General features: G+C 37.4%; 1 protein-coding gene across 7 annotated transcripts in view; it reads left to right on the forward strand.

Annotated features, from left to right (window-relative positions):
* LOC128703919 (lysine-specific demethylase 9) overlaps positions 1–20,822 on the forward strand; it is a 46,952-nt gene extending 26,130 nt beyond the window's left edge. The window contains exons 8-14 of one of the 7 annotated variants that reach the window (XM_070104842.1): positions 1,406–1,545; positions 1,699–1,838; positions 3,465–3,615; positions 8,638–9,045; positions 12,299–12,403; positions 16,072–16,321; positions 20,395–20,822. In XM_070104842.1, coding sequence (XP_069960943.1) covers positions 1,406–1,545; positions 1,699–1,838; positions 3,465–3,615; positions 8,638–9,045; positions 12,299–12,318 — 859 coding nt within the window. In that variant the 3' untranslated portion in view covers positions 12,319–12,403; positions 16,072–16,321; positions 20,395–20,822. Of the gene's footprint in view, positions 1–1,405; positions 1,546–1,698; positions 1,839–3,464; positions 3,616–8,637; positions 16,322–20,394 lie in introns of all 7 variants that reach the window. The other 6 variants (XM_070104839.1, XM_070104838.1, XM_070104840.1 and 3 more) reach the window with 6 other exon arrangements.
* The last annotated feature ends 1,823 nt before the right edge of the window (positions 20,823–22,645 follow it).

The following is a 22,645-nucleotide window of genomic DNA, read 5'->3' on the forward strand; positions in this document are numbered from 1 at the left end:
ATATTGAACCTTTGTCAGCATTCGCTGTTTATTGAAGAGTGAGGAATGTATGCAAATATTGGCAACTAAAATGTTAGGAAAGAGATTTAAAGGTAAATATAATATGACTTCTGCATATTGGGTAAGTATATGGCAAAATTGTGATTGATAAATGATTGGGTAGACAAATTGTTGATAAATGACTCAAGAAATCGTAATGACACGATTGCAAACACCACTGGTCACAGAGGTGCCTGTGCTAACCTTCCTATGGTGTAGAAATATACCTAGTTGGATGAATCTTATTGTGGCTAGCTGGTCTAGTGGCTAACGCGACGGGCTGGAGTTTTGAGACTCTATGACCGCGGGTTCAGTCCTGGCCGGGGGTATGGTTTGTTGATAAATTGCAAATGAATTGTGCATTTGATGAAGGATAGGGATGTGTAGCCCTGGTGTTTGCATCAAGTACGCAGGTGGGCAGTTTTTACCCAAGAAAAGAGAGCTATTTCTTTTAATTTGAAAAAGGCATATGACTGTAATAGGAAGCAATAAGATAAGTACTGAATTGCAGTGGTGTGAATTCGGTGGAAGTTTGTTAAAAATTATTTTGGGAGTGACATAGAGAAGAGGAATTTTGTTTTTAGTCAGAAAATATTTAATAAATGTTTAGGATACTACTGTGTTTTAATGTTTATAGATGTTGTTAGGGGGAGTTGTAGCTTAGAAGGATAATGAATCTAATAGGAAATGAAAGTTGACTCACTTACTGTTAGTAGACGGCAGTGCTATTGAGAGAGTCATATGAAAGGTTGCAAGGGTTGATGGCAGAGCCGGAGAGTGTTTGGAAAAATAGGAAGACAAGTGAATGCAGAAAAGAGGAAGGCGATAAAAATTAGTGAAAGTATAGGAGATAAATGATTAGGGAGTCAGATTTGAAGGCAAGAGTCTGGAGAAAGTGAATGTGTTTAGATACTTAGGAATTGATTTTCTGTGTCAACTTGGATATGGAAAGAATGAAGCAAATCACAAAATATTTGAGGGAAAGAAATTTGGTGTATTGACAAATCCACAAAAAAAGAAAGAAATTAGTAATTGAATTCAAAAAGGGAAAACGAATCGAGCTATAATGATGCCAACACTTGTATGGGTGTGAAGCATGTTCTTCGAAAGTTACAGCAAGGATGAGGTAGTCAGCAGTGAAAATGTCTAGAATCATGTGCAACTGGTATCTATTTACCCTTAATGGTATTCTCGAACATAAGATTTGTGTATTTGTTTATAGTGTGACTTTGTAAAAGGTCCAAGTCGGACCGAAACGTCGTCGTAAGCTTCTCTCTTTTATGTGCGGGTTATTTGTGTATCGTTCCAGTCACGTTATTGTGCCTTTTTTTGTTATTTATACAGTATTTAATTTTTCTTCACACAGAACAGGAATTAATGAATTGCAACGGCTTCAGTATCTACCACGAGCCACTAATGCCAGGGAAATGATGTTTGAAGACCGAACTAAAGCTCATGCTGACCATATAGGAGCTGGACTTGACAGGAAAACTACTGCAGCTGTTGGTGAGTTTTAGATATTAGTTCCCTCTTGCAAATAAAAATGATAGTCATTTATAGTTATTTGAAAGCAAAAATTTAAATCTTAGTAGAGGAAGTCACTTTCAGCTCACACCTTGATTTCTGTCTTATAATTTTGAAAATTTCTTCTCATTCCAGGAGTGTTGAAAGCTGTCCATTGTAGCCACGATTACTATCACAACCGTGTTGTGAAAGATGTTGTAGCTTTTGATGCACATGACTTCCACGAGATTGTAGAAAAACTTCAGCTAGACCTTCACGAACCCCCTATATCCCAGGTATGTTCTGTTTGTGTACTTATGTTAACGGGTTGTCTTTACAAGAAATGTTATATTACCAGCCAAGAGACGGAGGGGTTATGCCCTCAATATAATACTTAGATTTTTTTCATATACCCAAGTTTATAAGTTTAGGGGTCGTCTATCCTCAGAGATAGGAGTGAATCAGGTTTTTATTTTTTTTGGCATTAGTTAAAATGTCCAGGGTTTTAATATCCTCTGAGGAAAATAGTGATATTTATACAATATATAAGTTTTTATCACCCTGGTACAGTAGTTTATACAATATACAAGATGTTTATCACCCTGGTAGTGTATACTGTATATAAGTTTATCACAATAGTAGTTTATACTGTGTATAAGTTTTTTATCTCCCTGGTAGTTTATACTGTGTATAAGTTTTTTATCTCCCTGGGAGTCAGTCTTCACAGATGGGAGTAAGTCAATTGCTTCCTGCATCAGCAATCAAAACATACGTGTGTTTTGTATCTTCCACCCCTCCCTCTGCATCATCAAAGGTTTAAGGTGAAAAAATGGATATTATGTTTATGTACAAATTCTTTATCATCCTGGGAGTCAATAATGATCAAACTACTTTGTAAATACCAGAACTAATACTACTACTACCACCCTGAGAGTCGGGTTCTGGTTGTCTGTGGGAGAGAGGAACGACAACGGCCATGTATTTTTGTACTGGTAATATACAGTTCTTGAAGGTTAAATATAACTTAAGGGATGGTTAAGGTTATTCCTTTAGTGACTATAAGAGAGAATTGTTGTAACATTGTGCTATCAGTGGTTACTGCAATGTAATCATGATATAGTACGGTGGACCCTCGACCAACGATGGCATCATCTAACATTAAATCCGACTAGTGATACATTTTAACGCTAACATTTTGCCTCGACTAACGCTAAAAAAACTCGACGATATTCGTTCTCGGGTACCAATTAATATCGTTAGTTGAGGGTCCACTGTACTTGCTTTGTTAAGGTTAGCACAGTAGGGTATCTCATATACAGCACCTGTTTTTGGAGTTCCACGTTTTCATTGGCTTTCATTTGTGCTATTGTTCCACCTCCGGGAGGGACATAGTGAACAATGACTCGGTTTGAAGCCAACGAAAATGTGGAACACTGAAAAGGTGCTGTATATGTGGTGCCGTCCTGTACCTGTCTTATTATATTGATGGGGAAGCTCTAAACCTTTAGGGGTCATACAACACTAGGGCAATGTGAACCGGTCAGATTTGACTCTAGGAAAGAGATGGCAACTCCCATTCCTTAGATCAACATCCTTTCATTAACCCGTAAACGTTCCAAACGTATATATACGTTTTTTCAACATTTGAAAGTGTGTAAAAAAAGTAGATCTTCTTTTTGTTTTTTTACATTTGAAAATGTCTAAAAAAAACTTTAATCTACTTTTGTTTTTTAGTTATACTTGAAAATATGTAAGAAAAAAGTAGATCTACTTTTGTAGCTCTACGCATGTGAACATAGATCTGCTTGGACCGTTTACAAGTTAATATCAAAACACTCCCATTGAAGAGTTTGCAGAGCATAGTAAAAAAAATATCACATTGCACAGTTGTGGTGTTTCACAGTTGACGTTCTTTATTGCAGTGTGTACAATGGATAGAAGATGCAAAACTGAATCAGATGCGGCGAGACGGTGTGCGATTTGCCCGCATCCAGCTGTGCGATAATGATATTTACTTCTTGCCTCGGAACATCATTCATCAGTTTCGCACCGTGACTTCAGTTTGTAGTGTTGGTGAGTTAGTTACAATATGCTATTTCACTTTATCATTTCTATTTCTTAAATGTTAAGAAAACTTTACGGTTTTCTTCTTTTTTGGGTCACCCGTCCTTGGTGGGAGATGGCCAATACGTTGAAAAAAAGATACCTTATTTTGCGGCTTGTTAGACATGTTTTTTTTTTTTCCATAAAAATGTCTCCAAAAACCACCCTGCGTCCTATAAACTGAAGGTCAGTGGCGGGAGCTATAAGTTTGGGGTGTGGGGTGGGCTGTAGCTCTCCCAGTTATGTCTGATGCCGAGCCATTGAGACTAAAACAAGTCAGATAAGTCAAAAAATACGGTAATAATGTGGGACTTTGTTTAGCATACAACAGACCAGTTCTAGGTACTTTCGTACATTAAACCAATTAACATTAGTAGGGATATTTTTCTAGGCTTCCCAGGATGTGTTTTTGGTGTGGATATGTCATGAATGCTGTTCTCAAGGAACCAACTTAGCCAGGTCCTCACTGAATGCACACAATCACTGGCTTCTACTACATCCTTCATGGGATTGCCTCTCTTATGCAATTCAGTGACCTCTCCAATTGCTTCTGGCCAGCAACTTACTCCTGCACATATTAACTTGTCAGTAGCCAAAAATGTGCAACAAACTTTGCCTTCAAGACCATGTGGTGCAGGGGAACCACAGAGACAAAACTGTCCACCACACTGACTGAAAAGGCCCTTAGGATGCAGCCAGTAATTATAGGGAATCCTGAGATGACCTACAGTAGCCGATGATCCAGGGTAGGGTATTACTTTGGACATGAAATTACATCTTGTGCTTTCTACCCGTCACACCTTAATGGCAGGCAATGTACATAAGAAAAGGCTCTTACTTTGAATGATTTCTTCCCCAGACCATGAAGCTCAATCAGTCTAAAAGGGTCGGTGACAATTTGCAGAAACATTCCTGTCCCAAATATAAAAGGTACAAGCTTTCTTCTTTCTTTCTTTCAACACACCGGCCGTATCCCACCGAGGCGGGGTGGCCCAAAAGGAAAAACGAAAGTTTCTCCCTTTACATTTAGTAATATATACAGGAGAAGAGGTTACTAGCCCCTTGCTCCTGGCATTTTAGTCGCCTCTTGCAACACACATGGCTTACGGAGGAAGAATTCTGTTCCACTTCCCCATGGAGATAAGAGGAAATGAACAAGAACTAGTAAAAAAATGTAAGAAAACCCTGAGGGGTGGGTATATACATATATGCTTGTACATGTATGTGTAGTGTGACCTATGTGTAAGAAGTAGTAGTAAGACATACCTGAAACCTTGCATGTTTATGAGACAGAAAAATGGACACCAGCAATCCTACCATCATGTAAAACAATTACAGGTTTCCGTTTTACACTCACTTGGCAGGACGGTAGTACCTCCCTGGGCAGTTACTGTTTACCAACCTACTACCTAGGAAAAGGTACAAGCATATCAGCAAAATTCTTGGGTTCATTAAAAATTGGAAATAATTTAAATGCAATTCTCGCCATAATAGGGAGTCATTGCAGCTCAAACAAGTAGGGACTAGTGAGAACTAATTAGGAGTGAAAATACCAGTCTCATTGCTAAATATTTTTATTTTAAATAAAAGAACAATTATTGCAGTTTGGAGGGATATGTTGTGTATCTTTATATGTATATGCTTCTAGACTGTTGTATTCTGAGCACCTCTGCAAAAACAGTGATAATGTGTGAGTGTGGTGAAAGTGTTGAATGATGATGAAAGTATTTTCTTTTTGGGGATTTTCTTTCTTTTTTGGGTCACCCTGCCTCGGTGGGAGACGGCCGACTTGTTAAAAAAAAAAAAAAAAAAAAAAAAAAATATTGCAGGCTTGTGGTAGAACCTAACTTCTCAAATGCAATATTGTATAAAGACAATGATTCTTAACCTTGCTGGCCACTATAGACCACTAAGTACTTATTGTGAATCAGTTTATCCTATATTAGGAGGATTTCCTTTTCTGCACATTTGATAATGTTAGGTAGTAAGATGGTAGACATCATCCATCCAGGGAAGGACTACCATCCACTCATGAATACAAGATGGAAGCCAGTTTAATATTTTGATCTCTAGATGAATTATTGATATTTTTCTTCAGTCTGGTGAACACAGAAGATGACCGGTAACTCTTACAATAATCTGCTTACATTCAGTATACATTTACTTTTCTGTGTTTCCTAATACAGTGGACCCCCGGTTAATGATATTTTTTCACTCCAGAAGTATGTTCAGGTGCCAGTACTGACCGAATTTGTTCCCATAAGGAATATTGTGAAGTAGATTAGTCCATTTCAGACCCCCAAACATACATGTACAAACGCACTTACATAAATACACTTACATAATTGGTCGCATTCGGAGGTGATCGTTATGCGGGGGTCCACTGTAGCTCATTTTTTTTTTATTAACACACTGGCCGATTCCCACCAAGGCAGGGTGGCCCGAAAAAGAAAAACTTTCACCATCACTCACTCCATCACTGTCTTGCCAGAAGGGTGCTTTACACTACAGTTTTTAAACTGCAACATTAACATCCCTCCTTCATATTTCCATAATATTTCCTTTGCACCCAAGTAGTAGGTTGGTAAACAGCAACCACCCAGGGAGGTACTACCGTCCTGCCAAGCGAGTGTAAAACGGAAGCCTGTAATTGTTTTACATGATGGTAGGATTGCTGGTGTCTTTTCTGTCTCATAAACATGCAAAGTCCTAGGTAGTAGGTTGGTAAACAGCAACCGCCCAGGGAGGTACTACCGTCCTGGCAAGCGAGTGTAAAACGGAAGCCTGTAATTGTTTTACATGATGGTAGGATTGCTGGTGTCTTTTCTGTCTCATAAACATGCAAGGTTTCAGGTACGTCTTGCTACTTCTGCTTACACTTAGGTCACACTACACATGCATGTAGAAGCATATATATATATATATATATATACCCCCTCTCTGTTTTCTTCTATTTTCATGCTAGTTCATGTTCTAGTTTATTTCCTCTTATCCGTGGGGAAGTAATTGGAACAGAATTCTTCCTCCATAAGCCATGCATGTTGTAAGAAGCAACAAAAATGCCGGGAGCAAGGGGCCAGTAACCTCTTCTCCTGTATACATTACTAAAGTTAAGAAGAGAAACTTTTGTTTTTCTTTTCGGGCCACCCTGCTTCAGTGGGATACAGTCGGTTTGTTGAAAGATGACGATTTCCTATTCAGTATAGGAAGCCTGGTGTAATGCCAAGATACAGAGCTAGTGATCCATTAATTAAACCATTAACAGCTAGCTATATGACATACAGGATTTAACATTACAATAGGACCCTCCTTGTGGATTCCTGGAAGGCTTTAGACTACAAGCTGTAAACCCTTGGTGTAAGATGAATTGTAATGAATTGGTTGTGACAAAATTATGTAAAACTAGTTTTTCTAGTGGATCAAGCTATGGGATATTAGCGTCCAGCATTAATAAGTATTGGAGGCATGAATTTTAGGGTGTTGGAAATGAAAATATGGGAGTGGCGAGAGAGTGAGAGAGAGTCAAATATGAATTAATACATTTATGGTAATCATAATTTAGAAAAGTTTATTAATGTCTTAAATTATAAAAGTGACATTGAAATGCATTCACTCTGGATGAAATCATTGTCCGTGATATGACTAGTTCTTGCAGGTGATTTTTCACTTTTTTTGTTTGTGTTTATTTCATTTGGAAGGTAACAGCAGAATTTCATGCAGTAACAACTCATTATACCCTTTTCTTTCAATTAATAATTAGACTGAATGTGTGTAAAGGTAGAAAGTTGAAAGTGAACATAGAAAAGAGTAAGGTAATGAGGGTATCAAATGATTTAGATAAAGAAAATTGGATATCAAATTGGGGAGGAGGAGTATGGAAGAAGTGAATGTTTTCAGATACTTGGGAGCTGACGTGTCAGCGGATGGATTTATGAAGGATGAGGTTAATCATAGAATTGATAGGGAAAAAAAGTGAGTGGTGCATTGAGGTATATGTGGAGTCAAAAAATGTTATCTATGGAGGCAAAGAAGGGAATGTATGAAAGTATAGTAGTACCAACACTCTTATATGGGTGTGAAGCTTGGGTGGTAAATGCAGCAGCGAGGAGACGGTTGGAGGCAGTGGAGATGTCCTGTTTAAGGGCAATGTGTGGTGTAAATATTATGCAGAAAATTCGGAGTGTGGAAATTAGGAAAAGGTGTGGAGTTAATAAAAGTATTAGTCAGAGGGCAAAAGAGGGGTTGTTGAGGTGGTTTGGTCATTTAGAGAGAATGGATCAAAGTAGAATGACATGGAAAGCATATAAATCTATAGGGGAAGGAAGGCGGGGTAGGGGTCGTCCTCGAAAGGGTTGGAGAGAGGGGGTAAAGGAGGTTTTGTGGGCGAGGGGCTTGGACTTCCAGCAAGCGTGTGTGAGCGTGTTAGATAGGAGTGAATGGAGACGAATGGTACTTGGGACCTGACGATCTGTTGGAGTGTGAGCAGAGTAATATTTAGTGAAGGGATTCAGGGAAACCGGTTATTTTCATATAGTCGGACTTGAGTCCTGGAAATGGGAAGTACAATGCCTGCACTTTAAAGGAGTGGTTTGGGATATTGGCAGTTTGGAGGGATATGTTGTGTATCTTTATACGTATATGCTTCTAAACTGTTGTATTCTGAGCACCTCTGCAAAAGCAGTGATAATGTGTGAGTGTGGTGAAAGTGTTGAATGATGATGAAAGTATTTTCTTTTTGGGGATTTTCTTTCTTTTTTGGGTCACCCTGCCTCGGTGAGAGACGGCCGACTTGTTGAAGAAAAAAAAATACAAAGTAATACATGTAACTAATAAATAAGAACTCTTTGGTAAAAAGTTACAATTTTTTTCAATGGATAAGTAGTCACTACTGAGGTAAAGAGGTAATACTCGCCCATCAAGCCATTACACTCGCTTTCAGGCCTGTAGCTTAACCAAAATTTATTGAATTAATTTTTTTCTTTTATCTTTCAGCATGGCATGTTCAGCTGAAGCAGTATTACCTTCCTAAAACTTCAGAGAAGGATAAAGAAAAGCTCTCTAATGAGAATTCCCCAGTCCTCTCTCCAGTAAAAATAGACCTCACAGAGAAAAAGGAGAAGTCGTCATCTGTTTCTTCAACGCCATCTAAACATCACAGAAGCCACAAGCATGACAGAAAGGACAAACATGAAAAGGAAAGGCACGAGAAGCATAAACACAAACATAGGGCCAAAGATAAAGACAAAGACAAGCACAAAGACAAGGACCATCATCGAGGTGAACGGAGGAGTGAACACAAAAGCAAAAAGAGAGAGAAACCAGAGAAGGATGAAACGGAGAAAGTAAAGAAAAGGCTAAGGTTGGACTCCAGTTCATCATTGGACGAGTCAGTTGTGGAAGGTAAGAACGAGAAAGCTAGTTCAGGTGATATAGGGGAGCCAGAGGCTAAGAAGCCTAAAGTAGAAGAGAATGGACCAATTGATGAGAGTAAAATGGAACCTAAAGATGAGTCAAAGATTGAACCTAATGCCGAGTCAAAATTGCTGCCAGAGGTAGCTGCTTCCCCACAAGAAAATCAGGTAGATATTGAAGATAAAAATGTAAATAATATACAAGAATGTTCCGAGAATAACAAAATAAGCCTAGAGGTTGGTCAGTCAAAAAAAGAGAACGGAAGCCTTGAAAAACCAATTAGTGGTCCCAAAGTGAAAACCACTGGAGCAATAAGCAGACCGAAAACTCCCAACAAAGTTGCCGGTGGCCAGCCAGCATGTGATGTTCTTGAAACCATAATGGCTGGAATGTCACAGTCAGGAATGCACAAATAATGTCTGAGAAAATGTGTTTTTCGATACAGAATTCCTTAAATTTGTAGAAAACACTTGTGAGCTCGAATTTTTTTGGACGAAACTGAAGGAATATTATAAAGACCGAGTTCCATTAATAAATGATATGCATTTAATGCCTTAGATACATCAACAACTATTTTGTGTGACCTCTTCATGCTCTTCGTATAATAATTATTAGAAGAAACACTTCATTCTTACAAAGGATCTAATTCTAAACATACCCAGGTGATTTTTAGTTGAAATTCTTGTGTCCTCTATAGATAGAGATGTATATTGCTGTAGATATGCTAACTTATTTATTCATAGATTTGACTAAAGTAGGGTAGAGTTCGGTAATAATTAAATACCAGAAAGCCTTGTAAGTGAATATTTTGTGCCAGTTCTCTTCTTCAGTGGTAGCTTGCTTGTGAGATTTAAAAGGCATTGAGTAGTTAGCGTAAAGAAAGTGACAAAATGCCTCGGAGAACTGAAGTTTTAACTGTTACTACATAATTGGGTATTTCATTTATATGCAAAGACATAAAAGATATCTTGCCTGATTATTGTGCTTTTAGAGAATGTGTTACCAGCTGACATGGAGTAATAATAAATAATAATAATCTGGGGATGCATTGGAATAATTTTGGGATGTATGCTGTATGATAGTGTTACTGTAAGGACGGCCTCTGCTTGAAAAGGATGTGCAATATATATAGTGTTCTTCAACATAATTTTTAAATAATTTTTTTTCTTCTATAAGTGAAGATATTGTATTTGCCACTCAGTTAAGGTATATAATGGTATATACTTATTAGTCATAATTGCTGCAGCAAATACGATACTCTCCATACGATTTATTTTTCCCGTTCTTAGCCTTTTAAAATTTACTTAGAAAATGTTATAATTTCATTGGTTATGATTCAAAATCAAAATCTTAAATACTTATATATAGTATAGTTAAATATGTCTATTCAGTATCACACACAGATAGAAAGTTGCTATTTTTTAGTTTAGGGCAAATATCGGTTATAGTTTTTTTTAGCATTTTGATTGTTTTTTATATTAGTTAAAATGAGATTTAAAATTTGGCTTGAAGATGGAGTTAAAGATCTTCAGATTTTATAAAAAGAGATTCATTATCAAGTTTTAATGATAATAAGCAAAGAGATTTGACCTATTTATCCAACACTGGTGAAGCTCTGTTGTGAATCCCTGGTGGTTATTTCTCCTTAGTATTTCAGTGGCTTCTAAAAAATTACTGCATGATATATATGTAAATAGCATAGCATTGGTTGTTATTGCTAAGTTGGATTCAGCTTAGAACATCTGAAAACTTCATAAGCACAGATTATCATTTTCATGTCGGTGTATTGGTAGCTAATGTTACACGAACTATTAAAATTTATTAACCCGCTGTTACAGCCCAGTAATTTATTGAGTATTGCTTGTTGAGGAAAAGCCAGGTGAAATGCATCAAATCATTTACTAGCTTGTCAGTAGTAGCGTTGACTGAGCACCACACAAATTTTGTGTTACACAGTTTATGTTCGACATTTGATTCATCACCCTTATGGTTGCATTTGAGTAACCATATAGTACTTAAGCTATTAATATAGTTATAATTTCTTAACTGGTTATGAGTTGTATACCGTTTTCACTCAAGGACATGAACGTAAAGGCTGTGAGTGCCTCGGCGAGAATGAATGCTAAGATTAACACTGCAATTCACTGTTAGCATATCTGGCACCATTATTGCTTTCACCCCCCTCCCCCCTCAGTGAAGATAGCATATGTTAGTTTAAGCTGCTGTATCAGTTTCCAGTGGTGTATGCGCGCTAGGTTAGTTTTAAAGTTTTCCTGACAGTACAAAATTACTTGGGGAACACTGAGCAATGTTGCTGACAAGGTTCCTGTGGCAAATATGGTATTTCACCAATTTATGCCAATTTCTATGTCGCTTGTCAGCCCATTTGTAGAGTATAATATTTGGGAAAATGATTGATGTGTTATCATACTTGAGAATATTGGAAACTGTGAAGATGTTTAATGCAAACCCTGATAAGCATAGTGTTATTTTTACATCACAGAAATTATATATAGATACTTTTTTTGTTTGCTTTTTATATTGTGAAGTACTGTAATGTTGAATGGTCTGAGGAAGGAAACAGTTGTAATACTATTTTTAAAGATAAATACTGGGAAGATGGTTATTGATGAGGTATTGTGAATGCTGGGGAGTTTGGTGGAAAAGATTAAGTCTTATTGGAACAAGAAAAACTATTGCTCTTCACTTACGTTGATATCAGCACGAGTTATTTTAATCATTTGTTGATTCTTGTAAATGTTTCACTATTTTTGATTGATCAAGTGTCAGCACTGGACATACTTTAAAGTTTAGGACATAATCTGTATTTTCAGTTTTATGGCTCGTAAAACATTATCCATTTACAGCTGGATGTTTTCCGGATGAAGGTGTATGCCAACGACATTGGAGATAAATTTTTATTAAAAATTTTCTTTTGATGATGAAGCTTAATTATCTAGTGAAAATGACTGAAGCTAAAAGCTAAAATGTAGTATGGAGCATTTAGTCTTGAGTGTGTGTATGTGTGTGTGCGTGCATCATGTGCGTGATGCTTTTGTTACCTCCAAGATATTTGCCATTGTTATTGCTTCTGTAGGGTCAGTAGATGGAATTTTCAGTAATAAGTTTCAAGATGGAGTAAATGACACGGTGGATACCTTTTATTAACATTTTTCTCACACAATTTCTTCATAAAGTCTATATAGAATACATGAAAAAGAGAAGTACTGTTTATATACAGGTAGAGACAAAGGATGGTGAGGTGCATGGGTGTATCTCAGGGCAAAGGAGCAGTGCACTATGTACACTGGACCATTGTGTTGGCTTCCAGACTCCTTGATAACCTGTAAGTATGATGTAAGCTAATGACTTGGCTAACAAGAATCTTCATCTAATATTGTCTTGTTCTTTGATAACCATTTTTTGCATCGGTCCATTTCAGGATGTGATTGTCAGTATATAACACATACATTGCATTCTTCATGCTTGCTGGTGTTCTTTGACCTTTTTGACTATGTCAGTTAAACATTATATTCATCACAAGTGAATGATGTAGACTAATTTTTCAGCATTATGGTGGATATGTTTGGATCTTACACGTATCTTGATAATAGTGGAAGTGATGACCCCTATATGGCTGCTGTTGAATAGTGTGTTGGCAAGGTTGGTGGCAACAAGTAAGAAAATGATGTGCAAGAATGGTATATAATACCGACAAGATGAAATTAAGACACATGTGCAACATCTGGGTATCTTTATTGTAGACGTTTCGCCATCCAGTGGCTTTATCAATACAAATTCCAGGAATTTGTGTTGATAAAACCACTGGATGGCGAAACGTCTACAATAAAGATAGCCAGATGTTGCACGTGTGTCTTAATTTCAAGAAAAAATTATGTACCTGTCATCTGGTTTTTCTGTTTTGGGTGTAGTTATGAATTTAACCCTTAAATGGTCCAAACGTATATATACGTTTTTTCAACATCTGAAAGTATGTAAAAAAATGTAGATCTTCTCTTTTGTTTTACATTTGAAAACGTGTAAAAAAACTTTTATCTACATTTTTTTTTGTTATATTTGAAAATACGTAAAAAAAAGTAGATCTACTTTTGTAGCTACGAATTTGAACGTCGATCTGTTTGGACCGTTTAAGGGTTAAGGACATTTATTTTTTCCAGTTGTGTATGAAGTAAGATTGGAAGTAGAGCTTGAAGATTTTTTTTGTCACATTTTTCTAGAAACTCTGGCTGCTTTGTCTGTACACATACTCCTAGGCAGAGCCTTATTGGCGCCTCTCTTGGTTCAGTATTGTGCCACACTGAGTAGATAAGACTGTGTTCACTAGTAGGTTTCTAGTAAACATGGAATTTCAGCCATGTATCTGATTTGCAGAGAAAGTGGCAATGCCAAGGGGGAAACTAAAGCCTCAATAATCTCACCCCCAAATAAAAATTATAATAAACAGTTTGAAGTGAGTCCCATAGCCTTCACTCTTCCAACCAGCCTGCCACTCTTAAGCTGCTCCTATGTGAAATTCTAAAGCTGCCACTGTGCAGACCAGAAAATCTGGGAAGGAATGTGTTATTGTGTTCCTCCAGTGTGAATTGGATGGAAGGTGTCAACGTTTCTTTCTCAGAGTAAGATGCCTGGAATTTCTAGAGGAATGGTGATATTATTATCCAGGCTCTGCTTCCTGTCTTCACACAACTGCAGACAAACAGTACTTAACCAATTAAGAGAGAAGAACTGGACAGGTACTTCGTTTCTAACACTTCTAACATCGTCCCTTCTCGCTGACGGCCCCACTATTGACACAGACTCCCTCTTTGAATTTTTGTCAGCAACAGCTTTATTACACAAACTTTATATACCTCCAACGCTGCCGCCACTCTACCACACTTACCTTAAATCCCTTCTTGCAGATGGCCCTAGCGTTGACTTACAATCACTTTTTGACTTTTTGTCAGTAAGTGCTTTACTGTACGAAGTTTGACACACAGTTCTTAGCATCCCTTCCAGTCCTTTCCTCCCCTCACCTCTGATCCTCCCTCTCTACCTAGCTGTTTATTGCCTCAGCACGATTTTCTGCCCCACAGCACTGTACGACCCTTGTCATTTAGCACTTTCTCTGATTATAATAATAAGACATCAACTTTATATGTACATCACTCACGAAATCGTAATGACACGATTGCAAACAAACCATACCACGGGCGGGATTGAACCTGCGGTCAGAGAGTCTCAAAACTCCAGACCGTCGCGTTTGCCACTGGACCAGCTAGCCACAATAAGATTCGTCCAGCTAGGTATATTTCTAAACCATAGGAAGGTTAGCATAGGCACCACTGTGACCACAAATGCAAGTTTTTTATGTATGGTTTATATGCACATCCTTTAGCATGCCTCACAGCCCTTCCTAGCTGTACCTCTGTTTATACTCTTCATCCCTCATTGATCTCTGATCAGGTATATTACACCTTTTAGCACGCCCTACCCTGCAGTGCTATATGACCCTTGTGGGTTTAGCACTTATTTATGATTATAATTTTCCACTTCTGGTGCCCTCATCCTTGCTAACATGGTGCAGAAGCAACAATGTAAGTCGTCACTTCTACCACCATCAGAGACTTTACTAGAGCTAAACATAGCCACCATAATGCAAAAATTTAGTCTACATTATTCCTTGTAATGAATGTGATAAGTGTTACATAGGGTATCTCCACGAGTCATTGTCACTGTGTACATGCAGAATGAATAATGAAAGCAACGCATATGTTTTACATTGACGTATAGACGGTTACTTCATAAAAAGCAGATACTAAATATGATATTAAAGAACAAGACAAAGGTAGATGATTAGAATCTGTCCTTATCAGCACCACAGCACAGGCTGTTTGAGAGGTGGGAAATGGGTACTGTGGGATGGAACAGCTGTAAGGTAAAGACACAGATGAGTCTTGGGGGGGGGTGTTAGGAAGTGTTTCTTCAGTCTCAGGGTAGTTGGCAAGAGGAGTGACCTCGAAGAAGTGATGGAAGCATACTCCATACATAGTTTTTAAGAATAGGTACAATAGGGCCCAAGTAGCTAGGAAAGAGAGAGAGAATCTGGCAAGTGGCAATTTGAGAGGCATGACCAGGAGCTATAACTCAACCCCTGCAACCACATATAGGCGAGTACAGAACCATGGGAGTTTCACGTTATCTAAATCTTAGCTTAAAAAGTTGCAAGTCATCCAGGAACCCATGAACCAGCATAATGCTGCAGTATGGTATACTCCCTGCAGTGCTCCCTTGCCCTAAAATCCCCCTGTGCACCTCCCCATGTATTCTCTACTGACGATAAAGCCCACTGTGTGGTCAAAACATTGTCTTTAATAAAAATATCCACTTGCATCTAGGTATCATTTACTCCACCTTATTGGTATTTATACCATTCCAGTATCATATTTAAATATGTTCTGGCTTAATAACTTGGCCATTAGCATATGAACTTGAAGACAATGGCAGTTTCATGGAGTTCAAATGAAGTTGTGATTTTCTGTCATAAAAATCATGACTGTATACTAATTTTACCAGTCATCATTGAAGAGAATGTTTGAGTGTTACTACTTCCATCCATGTCACGTAGAGTAGTTAGTGAATTAAACTTTAATTCAGATTTTCAGGTTATCAGTCTGGGTAACTGGCTTCTATTATGATATGCATTTTTGTAGGCCATTGCATGCCAGTATATTTCTTTGCAATTATTTTTTTTTTCTTTATTTTTCTTGGTTTAATAGCAATTGGAGCAAAGCTTACTAATTATAAAGCTTTAGGCAATGAAACACTTACAATAATCATGATAATGGTAGGGTGTCAATTGACAAACATTTACTGCTGGGAAAAAAAATGTGTGTTGTACAGTGTAAAATAGAATTTTTAAAATAGAATTTATGTAAAGAAAAACTTTTATAAGCTCTCCAGCTGTAGATGCAGCTTAGATCTTTTCTCTATTCTAATATATCTTCTCTGCAGCAGGATGGCTCTTGCAGAACCTTTGTACATATACACGCGCACATGCAGACAGATGTAAACCAGATGTGAAAGAGCGGTTACAAGAATGTCAAAGTCAGTGAAGTTGAGGAGAAATGTGAGGTATTAAAATTTTAAATGCAAAGGCTTGGAATTCCAAATAGATAGCTGATACTGAAATAACTGAAAAAAGGAAGAAAAGAAATTACAGTGGACCTCCACTTTACGATCAGCTCCCAATGCGACCAATTATGTAAGTGGATTTATGTGTGTTTGTACGTGTATGTTTGGGGGTCTGAAATGGACTAATCTAATTCACAATATTTCTTATGGGAACAAATTCGGTCAGTACTGGCACCTGAACATACTTCTGGAATGAAATAATATCGTAAACTGGGGGTCCACTGTACTTTTGGATACTGACAAAAATAAAGCGATGGAATGAGATGCAGTAAGACCATTGATTTTAAAACAATGTGCAGAAGATAAGACACATGCACAGCAGTTGGGTGTCTTACTTATCAACTTGTTGATATATATTTTTTTTTGACAAACTAGCCATATCCCACCGAGGCAAGGTGACCTAAAAAGAAAAATGAAACCTTTCTTGTGCAGATGAGTTATGCTATCCACTTTTGGAAAGTGTTTATGATTTCACTACAAGAGGGAAAAATGGCAGACCTAAAAGACACAGAGGACCCATTAAACTATCGGCCAGTTTTCCGAGAAGTATTGTGAAACTTAGAAAAAGTTATTACAGGAAAGTGGATAAAATACTTGGGGAGTAAAAACATACTAAATAGTAAGTGTTTTGATTTAGTTTCCTCATGGGGAAATGTCTCAATTGGGGTGCCACAAGGGTCTGTGCTTGCTCCAGTGTTGTTAATTTAAATGAGTTGTCAGAAGGAATAGAACACGATGTGAATATTTTTGCAAATAATGCAAAAGTTCTTAGGTAAAATAAACAAACAATAAATCATTACAGGATGACTTTTATGGAGTAGATGGAGTGACACATAAATGCCATATAATGGAAATAATAGGAAAGCTAAAGCAGGCCACATGAAAATTAGAAGAGGTCCAAAGAGGAGCCACAAAATGGCTACCAGATCTGAAAACTGAGTTACAATAAAAGGTTAATGCTAAAGACACCAGCTGACAGGAGACATGAAACATAGTACTTGCATATAAGGTTATAAAAGGACATGAAAGAATAAACTAGTAGCTGCAACAGGGATGAAGGACAAGTTGTATGTTGAGGAAAAAAGTGAAACTGAAGGGATTCATGAAAGTATTTTTCTTTACAGTAGTAGACCAGTGGAAGTGGAAGTTGCGCTACAGCAATTGAAAAACTGAAACAAATTAGAAAATGAAAAATGACTGAAAACGAGACACTACATGTCTCACGTGTGCACTCACACTCGCAAAAATAATACAAAAACAAACACAAAAAACACACTGGGGAAAGGCTGCAGATACAACTGGACAAACTGCAAGATTGGCCAGAAAAGTGATTGCTTGAATTCAACCTCAGCAAATTCAAGTTCATTAAGATTGGGGAAGAAAACAGAAGACTGGACATGGGGGACCAAGGTTGCAGACCTCACTCATAGAAAGACCTAGGGGTGAACATAATGCCTAGCACTTCACCAGAGGCTCACATCAACTAAATAACATCTGCAGCCAATGCTTGCGTGGCAACTCGAAGAGTGGCCTTCAGGAATATTAACAAAGAGTCTTTCCAGGCACTTCTGTGAAACTTACATCAGGCCAATCTTGAAGTATGCAGCACCAGTATGGAACCCATACCTGAAGAAGCATGCAAGAAACTAGAGAAAGTGCAGAAGTATGCAACAAGGCATGTTCCTGAAGTAAGAGGCTTGAACTACGAGAAGAGGCTAATAGAACTGAATCTAGCAACACTGGAAAATAGAAGAATCAGGGAAGATATACTAAGATATACTAAGAGAAATTAATAAGGTAGGTAGGGATAGACTATTCGAGAGGCAAAAAAAAAAGGGAACTTGTGGACATAGCTGGAAGTTAGTCACAGATGAGCCACAGGGATGTTAGGTAGTATTTCTTCAGTCTCAGAGTGGTTGGGAAGTGGAATAATCTTAGCCCACAAGTCTAAGAGGGAGTGAATCTGAAGAGTGGCAAGGGGCAGGGTCAGGATCTGAGAATCTACCCCTGCAACCACAAATAGATGAGTACACACACACACACACACACACACACACACACACACACACACATACACACATACACACACACACACACCATAAACTTGAAATATGTTTAAAAAGTTTTGTTTATACTCCTGCACAACTGTTTCTGGGCTGTCATCATCATTCTTCATACTGTATAAAGTTGGGTCTTCTAGATCATATCTTCACATGTGGTGTGAGGGCACACGATTTTTGTTGGTCTTTCCATTAATTGCTCTTTGAATTCCACTTCACATGTTATATAAGCTAAATCAGATGTTATAATCCTGTTCATTCTTACATAACACCTTTACTTCGTAGAAATTTTGCTTCTTGTATGTATTCCATATGTTAATGTGCAGTTAATTGTCAAATTGTTACTAGACTTTCAAGGTGATAGGTATTGTCATTTGAATCAATCAGGTTTTGTAATGACAATGTGTTTCGTGGATTGTAAATTATAACAACACTATTGTTTATGGTAAAAAAAAATTCTTAGATAATGCTGCTGCAGAATTTTTGCGGCTCAAGGACAATTTTCTTACTTATATCAGTGGCTGGGTTGATTCACATTTTTACCAGTTGAGATGGCTTAGCTTAGTATCAAAAACTAGCATTATTTACATCAAAGCTGATAATCCTGTAGCCTTGCCGAATATGCCGTGTATTTTGGCACGTAAGGTTATCAAACATTACTACCAACTTGATTATTAAGGACAAGCTAAGATTTTAGTAGGTCATTCACAAGTGTTCTTGATTGCAGCTGGTAGTGTATAAAGCATCTTAGGTTCAGAGACCTCACTTCTTATGTGGTTAATAAAGGGAGCATAGCATGTGTCAGGGCATCTTAATTGTGAATCTGACTGAGGAATGGTATTAACAGATGTGGTAAAAAGAGAGAAAGAATGCAGAATGAGTTTTTAATGTTGTTTCACTTGGCATTGAGCAAAATGTTGTCAAAATAAAGACTTGCTCTGGTAAGAGTAATCACAACTAAGCCACACTTGGGAGAGGGTCCTCACCTGAGTTTGGGTTATTGGTGATATGCTCTGCAAATTTTTTCTCTCTACTAATTTGCAAATACTTGTAACAAGATGTAGGCCACAAGAGTTTGCAGCATGACCATTCATGAAACGAGGCGCTGAATGACCCATGTGGGTTTAGCGCATGATGAAATACAATACAGTGAAATGAGAGGTGTATGTACTGTAATTATGGTACACGGTGATTCCTCGGGTAGCAGATGAATGTGATTATGTAACAGATGTACATGATTATGTAACCCTCCCTTTCTCTTCAGCGAACCAAGTTTTCACGGTCATGAGTCTTTCCTGGTAACTCAGGTGGTTGTACCTCCGTGAACTGATGAATGGTGAGATAAAATGTGGTCTATAGATCTTTACAAGTACAGTAGACCCTCGACTAACGATATTAATTGGTACCCGAGAACGATTATCGTTAGTCGAGTTTTTGTAACGTTAGTCGAGGCAACATGTTAGCGTTAACGTATCGTTGGTCGAATTTAACGTTAGTCGATGCCAACGTTGGTCGAGGGTCCACTGTATAACAAATCATCAAAGACAAATTTTTATTGAGATGCCTGGGAACCAAAATCTAGTTTGTAAGTCTCAAGTAGCGTGCATTAATTACAAGACAGTGAAAATTACTGGTAGAAATATTCTTTGTACTTTATTGTATATCAGCCCATGAAACTGAAATACAGTATATGAATCTGAGCTGGTATTATGCCTTGGTAGTACAACACATCAGTCAACTTTAGAGATTTACCAATCAAAAACTAATAAAAAAATGAAAAAAATAGTCTCAGCATTCCACCTTTGTCATTACATCCTCAGTGTTTACCAGTGTTCACGGCACGATGAGGTTAGGAAGTTTACACATCATGGTATATTGATTTTACATCTATGTTTCTTATTGATTTTACATCTATAATTGTTTCTTATTTATTCGGATGGATGTATTCTATTTCCTTTGTATATTTTTGTATATTTCTTATGTGTATGTTAAATATGATCTCACCTGAAATTTATGTCTTGTTTTTGGTATTTACCCATGTGCAAATATTGTTAGATAAGAATTTTGCTATTTTTTTCCTCAGAGCATCCTTAGGGGCTGCAGAGATGTCCCATTGTGTGATGTCCTGATATTTATTCTTCAAAGTCATCCTATTTTCCGTCTCATTTGTAGTGTACAGAACTATATTTGTGGATAGTCTTAACAGATAAGCTTTTTGTTATTGTAGCATAAATGCTGACAAGTCTAGTGTTACAAAATATTTTCAGATTATATTTTATGAATGTACTAGTATAAATATAATATCTACATTTATTTTATATATATTTTAGTTTTGGTTTAGTTTATTTCTGCAGCTTCCTAAGTAAGGTAACTTCTGGTTTATTCGCTGTGTGTATCTTCTCTATTTTTACACCTCCCGCGTTTTGCGATTGTTAAGTTTTAAGATGTTTGAACTATTCGTGATGTGTAAATCACAAAGTGTAAATATGGAATAAAATATTAGTATGTTAATACAGTACTTGTCAATTTAACCTTCAGAGGAAAAACAGACTAAACAATGGTTTCTATAACTGTAATAGATTTTTTTAGTAATAAAAGATTTTTCAAAATGCATTGCAATATTTCGTTGTGGGTTTAGCATAGTTTTGATTGTAAGTAGTAATTAGTTATCCAAATTTCTTTTAATTTGTCAGCTAAAGTGAACAATTTCTAAAAAGCTTAGGAAATTTAATTGTAAATTGTCAGAGAAATTTTTTCTTAATATTGCCCTTCAAGGGAAGCTCCTTGACACTAATCAGGGGCTCTTGATTCACGAAATTTTACTTAACCTCCATTTCCTATAGTCAAACCTGATTTGCTTACCATTTACCCAGGTGCTGTGTTACCCCTATGGGTTTAGCACTTCCTGATGAATATATTAATGATGTGGAGGCTCTATTATACATGAATTTTTATAGAAAAAGCAGCAGTGGGACTTAAACATTTCAGTAATAATGCAGCTAACAATACCATGGCCCTTGAAGAGTGTGCCTTGATGTTGATAAAAGGCTATTTCAGGGACTTGAATTATTACATTCATGGGCAAGCACTAAACTTGTAAGGGTCATACAGCACTTTGGAGAATAGGAAGCTATCAGTTTCAACATTAAGTGGGGGAAGTGGCAATCATATTCAGTTTTTGGATAAAGAGCCCTCGGATCAGCATCAAGAAATCTCCCTCAAGGACACGATGGACTGAAGGTATCCTCCCCTTCCTCAGATCAAACAACCCCAATAATGGATGAGAATAGTTGAGCAACTTGTAAGATGTATAAGAAGCAATTAACATAGCATTAAACATCCCATGAATTTTGATGGTGATGGGCTCTTGATTTAGGGAATTGGATCTGTGGTCCAATTCCATGAATTAAGCCTGAATGCCTTTCCCCCCACACAGGCACTGTGTAATCCCTATGGATTTAGTGCTCCCTCATGATGAAGATTTCTGAATCTCAAGTTTAATGACCCTTGTGGGTTTAGTGCTTAGTCATGATTATAATAATGAGTGACAAAGGAAGCAGGGGAGAGAAGGCAGGTTAATCCACTCTCCTTCATTTAACAAAACATTTGACATACAGACTACTGCTATACAAACTGTAAGAGGTAAACTACTCGAGTGGATACGGACTATCTGGCTGGCAGAAAGCAAAGTAATTGTGAGGAGAAAAAAATGTGGTGGAACGAGCCCCCCAAAAATCATGGTTTGAAATTTGCTGTTATGTACTGAAGCCTATGTATCAATGATGATGAATTAGACACTTATGCAACATATGGGAATCTTTATTGAAGAAACTTTTTGCCACACAGTGGCTTCATCAGTCCAATACAAAGTAGAAATGGGTAAGGAGAGGAGAAGTTTGAGGTAATCAGTCCCTCAAACTTCTACTCTCCTTACCCATTTCTACTTTGTATTGGTGCTGTATAATCCTCCGGGTTTAGCGCTTCCCCCTTGATTATAATAATAATACTTTGTATTGGACTGATGAAGCCACTGTGTGGCGAAACGTTTCTTCAATAAAGATTCCCATGTGTTGCGTAAGTGTCTCAATTCTTCAACTTGTCGGTTTTCTAAACCATTCATCACTTCTGCAACACTTGGATATCTTTACTGTGGAAATGTTTTGCCAACCAGTGGCTTCGTCAGTCCAATACAGAGAAGAATTGTTGAAGATCAGTAGTAGTTTGAGGTAATCAGTTATTTAACCTTGAGTTCCCCTCAAGGAAGGTTCCTTGATGTTGGTGAGGGGCTCTTGATTTAGGGAATTGGATCTGTGCTCCAGTTCCCCGAATTAAGC

This window comes from Cherax quadricarinatus, chromosome 95, assembly GCF_038502225.1.
Source record: "Cherax quadricarinatus isolate ZL_2023a chromosome 95, ASM3850222v1, whole genome shotgun sequence".
In the NCBI taxonomy this organism is placed as follows: Eukaryota; Metazoa; Arthropoda; class Malacostraca; order Decapoda; family Parastacidae; genus Cherax; species Cherax quadricarinatus.